Source organism: Oncorhynchus clarkii, chromosome 3 (genome assembly GCF_045791955.1).
Source record: "Oncorhynchus clarkii lewisi isolate Uvic-CL-2024 chromosome 3, UVic_Ocla_1.0, whole genome shotgun sequence".
Classification (NCBI taxonomy): Eukaryota; Metazoa; Chordata; class Actinopteri; order Salmoniformes; family Salmonidae; genus Oncorhynchus; species Oncorhynchus clarkii.
Genome location: NC_092149.1, coordinates 9,313,343 through 9,326,800, shown reverse-complemented (window position 1 = coordinate 9,326,800; position 13,458 = coordinate 9,313,343). Strand labels below are relative to the sequence as shown.

At 47.5% G+C, this 13,458-nt stretch overlaps 2 protein-coding genes across 4 annotated transcripts in view; one reads left to right on the top strand and one right to left on the bottom strand.

The window, feature by feature from the left end:
- The first annotated feature begins 5,126 nt into the window (after positions 1–5,126).
- LOC139405694 (cholecystokinin-like) lies at positions 5,127–7,118 on the top strand. Its single transcript, XM_071148117.1, has 2 exons — positions 5,127–5,385; positions 6,859–7,118. Exons 1-2 carry the CDS (start codon positions 5,127–5,129, stop codon positions 6,996–6,998), a joined length of 399 nt encoding a protein of 132 aa, XP_071004218.1. The 3' UTR covers positions 6,999–7,118.
- A 3,023-nt stretch (positions 7,119–10,141) lies between these two features.
- Positions 10,142–13,458, bottom strand: part of LOC139387478 (trafficking kinesin-binding protein 1-like) — a 68,325-nt gene continuing 65,008 nt past the window's right edge. For 2 of the 3 annotated variants that reach the window (XM_071133736.1, XM_071133719.1), the window contains exon 17: positions 12,132–13,052. In XM_071133736.1, the coding sequence (XP_070989837.1) occupies positions 12,227–13,052 (826 nt within the window). In that variant the 3' untranslated portion in view covers positions 12,132–12,226. Of the gene's footprint in view, positions 13,053–13,458 lie in introns of all 3 variants that reach the window. The other variant, XM_071133728.1, reaches the window with a different exon arrangement.

Sequence of the window (13,458 nt, the reverse complement as noted above, 5' to 3'; positions counted from 1 at the left end):
CAGTGTATGAATCACAGGAGGCTGCTGAGGGGAGGACTGTTTAATTCTCTAATGATACAGTGTATGAATCACAGGAGGCTGCTGAGGGGAGGACTGTTTAATTCTCTAATGATACAGTGTATGAATCACAAGAGGCTGCTGAGGGGAGAAGACTGTTTAATTCTCTAATGATACAGTGTATGAATCACAAGAGGCTGCTGAGGGGAGAAGACTGTTTAATTCTCTAATGATACAGTGTATGAATCACAGGAGGCTGCTGAGGGGAGGACTGTTTATTTCTCTAACGATACAGTGTATGAATCACAGGAGGCTGCTGAGGGGAGGACTGTTTAATTCTCTAATGATACAGTGTATGAATCACAGGAGGCTGCTGAGGGGAGGACTGTTTAATTCTCTAATGATACAGTGTATGAATCACAGGAGGCTGCTGAGGGGAGAAGACTGTTTAATTCTCTAATGATACAGTGTATGAATCACAGGAGGCTGATGAGGGGAGAACTGTTTAATTCTCTAATGATACAGTGTATGAATCACAGGAGGCTGATGAGGGGAGGACTGTTTAATTGTCTAACGATACAGTGTATGAATCACAGGAGGCTGCTGAGGGGAGAAGACTGTTTAATTCTCTAATGATACAGTGTATGAATCACAGGAGGCTGCTGAGGGGAGAAGACTGTTTAACTCTCTAATGACACAGTGTATGAATCACAGGAGGCTGATGAGGGGTGAAGACTGTTTAATTCTCTAATGATACAGTGTATGAATCACAGGAGGCTGCTGAGGGGAGGACTGTTTAATTCTCTAATGATACAGTGTATGAATCACAGGAGGCTGCTGAGGGGAGAACTGTTTAATTCTCCAATGATACAGTGTATGAATCACAGGAGGCTGATGAGGGTAGGACTGTTTAATTCTCTAACGATACAGTGTATGAATCACAGGAGGCTGCTGAGGGGAGAAGACTGTTTATTTCTCTAACGATACAGTGTATGAATCACAGGAGGCTGCTGAGGGGAGAAGACTGTTTAATTCTCTAATGATACAGTGTATGAATCACAGGAGGCTGATGAGGGGAGAAGACTGTTTATTTCTCTAACGATACAGTGTATGAATCACAGGAGGCTGCTGAGGGGAGAAGACTGTTTATTTCTCTAACGATACAGTGTATGAATCACAGGAGGCTGATGAGGGGAGAAGACTGTTTTTTTCTCTAACGATACAGTGTATGAATCACAGGAGGCTGCTGAGGGGAGAAGACTGTTTAATTCTCTAATGATACAGTGTATGAATCACAGGAGGCTGCTGAGGGGAGAACTGTTTAATTCTCCAATGATACAGTGTATGAATCACAGGAGGCTGATGAGGGTAGGACTGTTTAATTCTCTAACGATACAGTGTATGAATCACAGGAGGCTGATGAGGGGAGAAGACTGTTTATTTCTCTAACGATACAGTGTATGAATCACAGGAGGCTGCTGAGGTGGAGAAGACTGTTTAATTCTCTAACGATACAGTGTAAGAATCACAGGAGGCTGCTGAGGGGAGAAGACTGTTTAATTCTCTAACGATACAGTGTATGAATCACAGGAGGCTGATGAGGGGAGAAGACTGTTTATTTCTCTAACGATACAGTGTATGAATCACAGGAGGCTGATGAGGGGAGAAGACTGTTTATTTCTCTAACGATACAGTGTATGAATCACAGGAGGCTGATGAGGGGAGGACTGTTTATTTCTCTAACAATACAGTGTATGAATCACAGGAGGCTGCTGAGGGGAGAAGACTGTTTTTTTCTCTAACGATACAGTGTATGAATCACAGGAGGCTGCTGAGGGGAGAAGACTGTTTAATTCTCTAATGATACAGTGTATGAATCACAGGAGGCTGCTGAGGGGAGAACTGTTTAATTCTCCAATGATACAGTGTATGAATCACAGGAGGCTGATGAGGGTAGGACTGTTTAATTCTCTAACGATACAGTGTATGAATCACAGGAGGCTGCTGAGGGGAGAAGACTGTTTATTTCTCTAACGATACAGTGTATGAATCACAGGAGGCTGCTGAGGGGAGAAGACTGTTTAATTCTCTAATGATACAGTGTATGAATCACAGGAGGCTGATGAGGGGAGGATGGCTCGTAATAATGCCCAGAACATGGAGCGGTATTAAATACATGGAGATCATGTGTCTGATGTATTTGAAAACATTCCACTTATTCCACTCCAACCATTACCACTCCCTCCCCAATTAAGGTGCTACCAACCTCCTGTGGTATGAACGTAATCCTGAAAAAACATAATCTCCATGTCCTTCAGTTGGACAACGTGAAAAGACCTTTAAGAGATCGTGCCTTGTGTTTCATTCCCAGGCACACAGCCAGATGTGCATCCCCATATTAATCAGGCAGCAGTCTCTCTAATGAGGGAGAAGGATTAGCCTATCACTGTCTGGAGACGGAGGCTGATGGGGTGGGGGGTGGCGAGGCTGCTGACTGGGGTCTAGGAGAGGGGCTTACTTCTGGGTCATAGTCATTAGGAACCAAACGGAAGAAAATGGACTGAAACTATGAGTGATTATACCTGAACACACCCAATATATAAAAAAGTGTCCTAATGAATACGACCTTGTTTTTGGATGGAGGGGGGTGTGGGGAGTGGTTGTTATGATCTTTGACCTTCTCCCCCTCTTGTTCCCTAGTGCGTCAGCATCAGAGGAGAGGAGAGAGGAGCGTGGGGAGTGTAGTGGGTCCAGGGTGGTGCCCTGTCCCTCTCTGAAGGAGGCGGAGAGTGCGTCTATCCCGTTACTGCGTCAGCGATGAGCAAATACACGACAGGATGCAAACGCTCTGCTCCTGGGACCGGCCCTCCCACTCCGGGTATATAAGGGTCAGTCCTGCACCTTCAGGAGAAGTGTCCCGCTGTCTGTTCCAGCTGTACTCCCTCTACTGTACACTCCTCTCCTCTACTGTTATCAGACTGTTGAGCCCAGCCTGTGTGGACTAACTGAAGGTAATTGAACTTTGTGTGGCTATTTATTTTTCACATTTTTCTGCTGTGAGGTCGCTGTGGTTATCAGTAAAGAAGCTTAATGAACACTTGGCGCATGGGACTAATTCCTTGCACAATGGGTTCTCTACAATTGAAGTACAGGGTTTAAGTTCAGGTCAATAATCCAACTGGGTTCCAGTCAATTATGTGAGGACGTAATTGTGTTTTTCATATGAAATCTGTCTGGAATTAATGTATCGACATTTATTCACTGTAGCTAGTTTGAGAAATGATGGTGTGTCCTGACTCCTGTTTAATATAATATGTATTATTGCTGCCTGAATAAACCTTCCTTTGGAATGCTGTCCTTCTATATTTGTTTTAATTCTATACAACCCAGACAGTTCTTGTTTGTTGAATCTATATGAATTATTCACTAGTCCATTGGTGGTATGAAGACATCTTCACCCAGGAGAGTACTTTTCAATGGCTCTTTAAACAGAGAAGAGTCTGTTTTTTCTGCCTCTGAGGCGTCTTATGGTAGAAAAGTAAATTCTCCTGACTGGAAGCTGAAGAAGCCGATAACATGGATCGCTGCCTAATTGTGTTGGTTCTTTCCTCCAGGATTATATTTCAACAGGAAAGACTCATCCATCAGTATTACTTCCCTACAACTTATGACTATATATATGACTATATGACTGGTCAATTCATACTGGGTGGGAAAGGGCACTTTAATTTTGTTTTAACAAAATGTATTGTTTTTGCTAATTGCCTTCTACCCCTGTGCTGCATAATGCAACAAAAAGGTTTCAGTTGTGTCACGAGAAAAAATATCATGGTATTCCTTGTGAAACGTATTTTTTTAAAGACTCAAATGTAATACAGATCTATGCAGAGATGTTAATTCATGTTCTCTTTTGATGCTAATCTTTTCTGATGTTCTGTCCATCTCTCTCTCTGCCCGCTCCCTCTCTCTGTGCCCCCTCCCTCTCTCTGTGCCCCCTCCCTCTCTCTGTGCCCCCTCCCCCTCTCTGTGCCCCCTCCCTCTCTCTCTCTGCCCCCTCCCTCTCTCTCTCTGCCCCCTCCCTCTCTCTCTGCCCCCCCTCCCTCTCTCTCTCTGCCCCCTCCCTCTCTCTCTCTGCCCCCTCCCTCTCTCTCTCTGCCCCCTCCCTCTCTCTGTGCCCCCTCCCTCTCTCTGTGCCCCCTCCCTCTCTCTCTCTGCCCCCCTCCCTCTCTCTCTCTGCCCCCTCCCTCTCTCTCTCTGCCCCCCTCCCTCTCTCTCTCTGCCCCCCTCCCTCTCTCTCTCTGCCCCCCTCCCTCTCTCTCTCTGCCCCCTCCCTCTCTCTCTCTGCCCCCTCCCTCTCTCTGTGCCCCCTCCCTCTCTCTGTGCCCCCTCCCTCTCTCTGTGCCCCCTCCCTCTCTCTCTGCCCCCTCCCTCTCTCTGTGCCTTCTCCCTCTCTCTCTGCCCCCTCCCTCTCTCTGTGCCCGCTCCCTCTCTCTGTGCCCCCTCCCTCTCTCTCTCTGCCCCCTCCCTCTCTCTGTGCCTTCTCCCTCTCTCTGTGCCCCCTCTCTCTCTCTGTGCCCGCTCCCTCTCTCTGTGCCCCCTCCCTCTCTCTCTCTGCCCCCTCCCTCTCTCTGTGCCTTCTCCCTCTCTCTGTGCCCCCTCCCTCTCTCTGTGCCTTCTCCCTCTCTCTGTGCCCCCTCCCTCTCTCTGTGCCTTCTCCCTCTCTCTGTGCCCCCTCCCTCTCTCTGTGCCCGCTCCCTCTCTCTGTGCCTTCTCCCTCTCTCTCTGCCCCCTCCCTCTCTCTGTGCCTTCTCCCTCTCTCTCTGCCCCCTCCCTCTCTCTGTGCCCGCTCCCTCTCTCTGTGCCCCCTCCCTCTCTCTGCCCCCTCCCTCTCTCTGTGCCTTCTCCCTCTCTCTGTGCCCCCTCTCTCTCTCTGTGCCCGCTCCCTCTCTCTGTGCCCCCTCCCTCTCTCTCTCTGCCCCCTCCCTCTCTCTGTGCCTACTCCCTCTCTCTCTCTGTGCCCCCTCCCTCCCTATGTGCCCCCTCCCTCTCTCTCTCTGCCCCCTCCCTCTCTCTGTGCCCCCTCCCTCCCTCTGTGCCCCCTCCCTCTCTCTGTGCCCCCTCCGTCAGCAATGAATGCAGGCATCTGTGTATGTGTACTGCTGGCTGCGTTCTCTGGCAGCAGTTTGGGGCGCCCGTCGGACTCGCAGGATGAGGACAAGCCTGAGCCCCCCCAGCTCGGCAGCGTTATGTCTCCCCAACACACACGCCACACCCGCTCAGCACCCTCCAGTGGCCAGCTCATCCCCTTCTCCAAACCGGCAGAGGACGAGGCAGAGGACCCCCACACCAGTCTGCGCGAACTACTGGCGAGATTGATATCCAGGAAAGGTAAGCCATGGCATCTGTTAAATGTTTGTTAAAGTAAAATAGACCAATGTTAAAGGTTTCTTCATAAATATCATATTCTAGGGTTGTATGTTATCACAATCCTAGTATCCCTCACTCATGAACTAAGTCACCAATTATATTAAGTCATGTATTAAGTCACCGTATTCTCTATGAAGTGCACTACTTTGACCAGGGCACATAGCGCTCTGATCAAAAGTAGTGTACTATTTAGGGAATAGGGTACCATTTGGGACAGTGACCTTGTATGAGTTTTGGATTGGCAACATCTCCACTCTGATAGCTTTCCCATCTCTATAGTTAAAGCACTTTTCCTCTGAGAAGGAAGAGAAGTCTCCAAACCGGCTTTGGCCTTTCTAGGGAGTTTTTCCTAGCCACCGTGCTTCTACACCTGCATTGCTTGCTGTTTGGGGTTTTAGGCTGGGTTTCTGTACAGCACTTTGAGATATCAGCTGATGTACGAAGGGCTATATAAGTAAATTTGATTTGATTTGAAGTCCCACAGTACAAGATGGAGGAGAAAGTTGATAGTGGGAATTATCCAGACAGAGGAGGCCTTCCCTCCAGTGGTTTTCATCACGTAACAGAGAGATTAAGAAATATGAGATTGTTAGAGAAAGAAAGCCTCCCTCCATCCTTCCTCTCTCTCCTCTGTCATCATTCATCTCTCTGGGTGTCACAATCCAGTCATGGCTGTGTCATGCTGCTGTCATCTGGCCCTGCTCAAACTGGACTTTTTGACTTTTGTAAACAATCAAATAAATGGCTATATTTTGCCATTTTAAAAGGAACTCCACAAACGTTGTGTAGATTAGTGCGGTTTGTAGATATCCTTAACTCCTCTGAAGAGGGACAGAACATCTACACACATAATAATTAACATTTACACACAGAAGTACATGCCAAAGAATGAAACAGTCAGTGTCTCCAGTGGATTCATAATGACGGACCGGCACCAGTCCCTGGGATGATGCTGAGCGGATGATGCTGAGCGGATGTTGCTGAATGGTTCCATCAGATAGCTAGCCAACACTGATTTAGTCATTAACAAGTGTTCATTTGTTTTAATCCAATAGGTCTTCCCTGATCCCTGGAACAGAAAGTGATTAAGAAACATGTTATGATCCAACATAAAGGAGTGGTGTTACCCTGATCCCAAACAGTCATAAGGACAGGATGCTTTCTAGGAATAATTCTATTATGTTCTTTCATCTAATGATACAATCAAATGAATAAGGTTCTACCAACAGGAGACTCCAGTGCCTGTTACAGTATAGATGCTATCTGTCTCTGTGCCAGACAGAGACAGATATTTTATATCCATATGCATTAGAATATAATGTAGTATTTAAAAGGGCAATCTGGGATTCAAACAATGCACAAGGGCCATTTCTTTGGTAAAAAGCTGAAGGATTGTGCTGGAGAAAAGTAACCCCTCAAATTCCCTGGTTCCAGGATCATTGCAGAGGAGCTCGTCCCTGAGCAGCAGAGCCAGCGGTCCGGGTCCCAGCCACAAGATAAAGGACAGAGACTACCTGGGCTGGATGGACTTCGGACGCCGCAGTGCAGAGGAGTACGAGGAGTACTCCTCATAGAAACAGACGCACCACCACTAAATCCATCTCGATTATCAGAAAACAAAAAAATCATTGTCCCCAAAAGCTATATTTATTATGATGTATTTGATGTAAATGTGTTTGTAAAACTGATATGAAGCAATATATATATACATATATATATACAGTACGTATACAGATTTTTGAAGAAAACAAAAAAGTGTGATGCTTTTCTTACATGTACCCTATACACAGTCCGATGTCCTTAAAACACACAGATACCTAACCAGACAGATTTTGTAGTAGAATCAACCAAGTCTGCATAATATAACATCCTTCTCCATAGTGTTTCCAAACACTAAGGCCTTGGGCTCATTGTATTCCTAAGTGCCATGCAGTCTAGTGTGTTTAGTGGGCTCATGGCTTGCTCTATTTGTCATTTACAAATAATGTTACACAACGGCTCATCTGACTCATATTTGCTCCCCTATTATGCTGGACCACAGTTGCCACACATTGTTCACAGCTCTAGTCATCACTGAGCCACAGAGATGCAGCAACATACAGCAAGATCCTCCTCTTAATGCAGAAGGTACAGGGAGGTTAGACCGTCAGAGACTACAGTGGGTGTATTAGCAGCACACAGAATTTAGGTCTGAAAGTGATACCTCCCTGAGCAACTTGTCTTCTTATGGACCCACTGTACCTACAGCAGCCCAGCACATCACTCGGACTGAATGAAAGAGCAAGAGCGTTTTTGTTAACGAGCCGTCCTCCAAATCTACTTTTTCAGACACACAGCCTTAGAGTGTGATTGTAGCGGCAATAACAGAGGCAATATCACATCTCAGTCACTAAATAGATAAACTGGAACACATAGGAGACAAATAGAGCCTGGGTTTTTACATTAGACAAAGCACGCAGCTTAACAAATATTGGATGGAGTACCACTTGGGTGCATTGGAGAGACAATGGCTTGGCTTGGATTGCACTGTTGTGAGCATAAAGCTTGGCTAGCGCTGCACTAATGCTAGCACAGGTGTCCCTCAATGAGCTGATTTAATTATTTGCGACAGGTTTTCGTTGTGGGATGGGAGGCAGGAGGCGGAGGAGGGGAGGCAGAGGGGAGAAGGAGGGGAGGATGAGGGGAAGCAGAGGAGGGGAGAAGGGGAGGGTGAGGAGGGGAAAATGGGAGGGTGAGGAGGGGAAAATGGGAGGGTAAGGAGGGGAGAAGGGGAGGGTGAGGAGGGGAGGATGGGAGGGTGAGGAGGGGAGGATGAGCGGAGGTGGAGAGGAGAATGGGAGGGTGAGGAGAAAGGGAGAATCAGGGGGGCTGAGGGGAGGCAGAGGAGGGGAGAAGGGGAGGATGAGGAGAGGTGGAGGAGGGGAGGATGAGGGGAGGCAGAGGAGGAGAGGAGGATGAGGGGAAGTGGAGAAGAGGATGAGGAGAAGGGGAGGATGAGGAGGGGAGAAGGAGTAGAAGAGGAGGATGAGGAGAAGGGGAGGATGAGGAGAGGAGGATGAGGGGAGGTGGAGGAGAGGAGGATGAGGAGAAGGGGAGGATGAGGAGGGGAGAATGAGTAGAAGAGGAGGATGAGGAGAAGGGGAGGATGAGGAGGGGAGAATGAGTAGAAGAGGAGGATGAGGAGAAGGGGAGGATGAGGAGGGGAGAAGGAGTAGAAGAGGAGGATGAGGTGGGAGTAGGGAGGGATCTGTTGCATAATAAAGCATGGCAATAAAATACAGAAAAACATGAAACATCTGCTGCTGGGGCTGCTGCTGGGGCTGGGGCTGGGGCTGGGGCTGCTGGGGCTGGGGCTGGGGCTGCTGGGGCTGGGGCTGCTGCTGGGGCTGCTGCTGGGGCTGCTGCTGGGGCTGGGGCTGCTGGGGCTGCTGCTGCTGGGGCTGCTGGGGCTGCTGCTGGGGCTGCTGCTGGGGCTGCTGCTGGGGCTGCGGCTGCTGGGGCTGCTGCTGGGGCTGCTGCTGCTGGGGCTGCTGCTGGGGCTGCTGCTGGGGCTGCTGCTGGGGCTGCTGGGGCTGCTGCTGCTGGGGAAATTACATGTATTGGTGCCCATTTACAACAGACAGTGACTAACTGCTGGGTCCACGTTAGGCTCAATGAGATGCTAGAAGGTTGGGACTGGGGATGGTGAGACCCCACGGGAGACAGTGATTTGACAGACCTAGAGAGATGGCAGGTAGGGGGGATTATGTAGGACCACTAAACATTTCGGAAAACTTGTGCAGATCCCAAAAAGGATGAATCATTTCAGTTCCTTGAGTATTTTTTGGGGGCATCAACAACCTCCTTTGAAGTCTATGATAATGCAAGTCAAACGTCAATTTGATCATCAATTGGTTTGTAAGACACTAAAAATATCACTAAGAAAATGTGAATATGTTGAATAGAACAAGATCTCCAGCATATTTCATTGAACAACCTTATAATAATGCAAAAACAAATCAACATAAATAATTGCATATTCCAACTCTCCCTAAAACACATGAAGGGAGTGGAATCATGGCCATTATCACCATTGTACAGCACCCCTGGAGCAATTAGGGTTAAGTGCCTTGCTCAAGGGCACAGTGACAGATGATTTATTTCACCTTGTCGGCTCCGGTATTCGAACCAGCAATCTTTCAGTTACTGTCCCAATGCCTTAACCATGAGGCTACCTGCTACGTTTTATCCATCTGTGAATATCAAGTGGCTTGTTGTTCAAGTGGATGTGTGATCATACCAGATGTTCCCACTAATTACAAACAAAAGAGAGGACTTCCTTGAACATGGAGAAAAGGGCACTGAAAGAGCACTTAGGGGAACAGCTGAATGAGTAGTGGGTTTATTTCTGCTGCTGTCTGTAGTAATGGACCCTCAACACAATGCACTTGGTTCCAACAACACTGAAATTCTCAAATAGTCATCTAATTGCATGAAACGGAGGCCAAGATCTTTCCCTTGTGAACACGTGTTGTAGCTCGGTCCATATTGTCCTCATAAAGCTGTGTGGTGAAACACCATGAAACAACAGTTGTCAAGTACATGTCTTCATAAACGCTTCATTATCATGAGGATTTCTGGTGATTTGTGCTCCAACCATGATGTTATTATTTTGTCTGTAGTGAACTCCAACCAACACTACATAGACGGATAAATAAAAGACATGAAAGCAAGCAGGTCATATCAATTGTTTTATTGATAATAGCCTTTTTTTTGCAAATTGGTGCTCTTGAAATTCCGGAACACAAAACCCTTGTTTTTAAACCAGTGTTCTGACCACTTCATGGCCTGAACAACATTTGTGTCCCTTATATATATATATATATTCTAGTTTATTAAAAAATAGTTAACATGGCTAAATTCATTGCATTACATACCATTTACAATGTACAAGTAGTATAATAATAATTCCCTTTGTGGTTGAAATGCAGTAAAACCATCATTTAAATCAACAGACACATATGGACATCATATTTTCTGCTGTTAATCAATACATTCAAAGGCTATTCAAGTTACACACAATGTCAGCAAGGACGATTCTCTACTTTTGTCAGAAGTTAATGATAAATAATAGGCGTTTCTTCTTTATTTCAACACATATACTGCATCTATCCAAGATGTAACGAGAGCTCATCTTCTCTGCAGTTCAAGTTAAAACTCGTACCAGGAGGATATCCTCAGAACACAAAGCAGTTGTCTGCTCATACCAGGGAGGAAGCAGACAGATCAGTCAGTCCAACAACAATGGAACTATGTAAAGTATGAGGCACTAGGACGTATTCCCTCCATCTCTCCGTTCCTCAACTTCATTTACAGTACAGTGGCTTTAGTTTAAAGCTAACAGTTCAGTCACCAAAGCTTGTTACCAGAAAGATGAAAGTCAGAAGAAAAATCTAACTTGTATAATGTTTCTCTCATAAAAGTCAACCGCGTCCCTCCCAGAGAACTCTTCTACACACCTTTTGTATTGGGAGACAGCAGTTAGTGGGCTCTGGTTGAAATGTCCTGTATATCTGATTATCACCTTAACCAAATGACTCAAGCCTTTCTTAGACTATCTAGGCCTATAGGTAAATCTTTCAACAACTTTATACACACACACACACACACACACACTCACATACTCGCACTGCACACAAATGTCTATAAATCATGTTGGTCTGTTACAATGTATCCAAGTTCAAACCATAGCCTATTCATTCACGGCAAACATCCATGCACCCCTCTTAGCTTCAAGTGTGGCTCCTTCCCACTCTTTATTTGGATCAACTTTGAGGTGAATAACATGTGTTGTTGCCCAGTATTGTGCTAGCTAGTAGTATGAATACTGTACCTCCAACATTTCATTTCCTCAATAAAGGTCTTAGTTATGTGCATATTGTCATGATGCCACTGAACACCCTTAAATACCACTTAAGGTGCGTTCGTTGGTACTGCTTGCCACTCATTAGCTAATTAACAGGAAGAGAGTGTTTTATCTCCACATGTATACGTTTAGACCTGGGAATAAAATAAATAGATTTTTAATATGAGTTTACCTGGGCTTGGAAGCGCTCCGTTTCCTAAACAGATAACAGGTGCTACAGTACATCTTCTTCAGCCTACCGATCTGCAGGGCCAATCAACAATAAAACAATAACACATCATGGTACTATTTACTGAGGCTTGTAAGCAGAGAGAAAAGAGGACAGAGAAAGAGAGGAGAGGAGAGGAAAGGCGAGAGAGACAGAATAGAGCGAGAGGACAGGAGAGGGAGACAGAATAGAGAAAGAGAGGACAGGAGAGGAGAGAGAGACAATAGAGAAAGAGGACAGGAGAGAGAATAGAGCGAGAGGACAGGAGAGGGAGACAGAATAGAGAAAGAGAGGACAGGAGAGAGAATAGAGCGAGAGGACAGGAGAGGGAGACAGAATAGAGAAAGAGGACAGGAGAGGGAGACAGAATAGAGCGAGAGGACAGGAGAGGGAGACATAATAGAGAAAGAGAGGACAGGAGAGGACAGGAGAGAGAATAGAGAAAGAGGACAGGAGAGAGAATAGAGAAAGAGGACAGGAGAGGAGAGACAGAATAGAGAAAGAGGACAGGAGAGCGAGACAGAATAGAGAAAGAAAGGAAGACAATAATTAGCATTGATACAAAATGCACTGTAAAAAGAAAGGGCATCTCTTTCAGGCACAGAGTTGATTTGTCACAGACCAGGGAGCTATATATACATCCAACTCATCTGACAGGTGACAGACAGAAGAGAAAAGTCAACATTCATTCACCCATCATTGAGACTAGTCTGTCTGGGGAGTTTGGAGGAAGAAGCCAGGAGCATGTCTGTGGGGCTGTGGGGCCCCGGGCCCTTCATAGTCATGCCGGCTCCTACCATGGCCGGGTAGCTGCGGTTACGGCGGATGCCCGCGTTCAGAGCGGGGCCGAGGCCCCCTATGGGACTGGTCACCACAGAAGGGCAGAAGTGGGAAGGGCGGTGGAGGCCGCTGAGGGGCCCCAGCATGGTGGGCCCCGTGGCCCCTGATAAAGAGGGGCCGGCCCCAGCCACGCTGAAGCGCTTCAGCTTGTCCACCAGCTTCAGATTGTGGACGCTGACGTCAGTCTGACACTCGCTGTCTGCTGACTCACTGCTCTGGGCCTCTGCCCTCACCTCCTTCAGGATGGAGCTGGCCGGCTTCGATGCCAGGAAGTTGTCATAGGGCGGGGCGCTGGGACTGAGTTCGAAGGGGCCCACGGGGCTGCTGGGTTTGGCACAGAGGGAGCGGTGGGTTGGGGAGTTGGGCGGCGTGGAGGGTAGGGTGTCGGGGGGCCGCGGCGGTAGAAGCGACGGTACTCCCCCAGTGGGGATGGAGGTGCTACAGTCTGCCCGGTCCCAGCTCTGAGGGTTGTAGACTGCTGCAGAGATGCCTCGCTCCTGGAGGAGCCGCACCAGACCTCCACTAGTGCTCATGGTCTTGGTGGAGTCTCTCAGGTTGGTGAAGGACTCGGCTGCCAGGCTGAGGCGGCGCGGGGTGCAAGGGGTTGAGCAGGGGGTAGATCTGACGCTGCTGCTGCTGGTCATGACGCAGGAGGCAGTAGGGCCCGACATAAGGCTGAAAGAGGGAGATGAGAGGGACACATACAGACCGTCACACACACATACTGCTATACAGTCAGCCATACTGCTATACAGTCAGCTATACTGTTATACAGTCAGCCATACCGTTATACAGTCAGCCATACCGCTATACAGTCAGCCATTCAGTCAGCCATACCGCTATGCAGTCAGCCATACCGCTATGCAGTCAGCCATACCGCTATGCAGTCAGCCATACCGCTATGCAGTCAGCCATACCGCTATGCAGTCAGCCATACCGCTATGCAGTCAGCCATACCGCTATACTGTCAGCCATACTGCTACACAGTCAGCCATAGCGCTATACAGTCAGCCACACAGTCAGCTATACTGTTATACAGTCAGCTATACTGCTATACAGTCAGCCACACTGCTGTATAGTC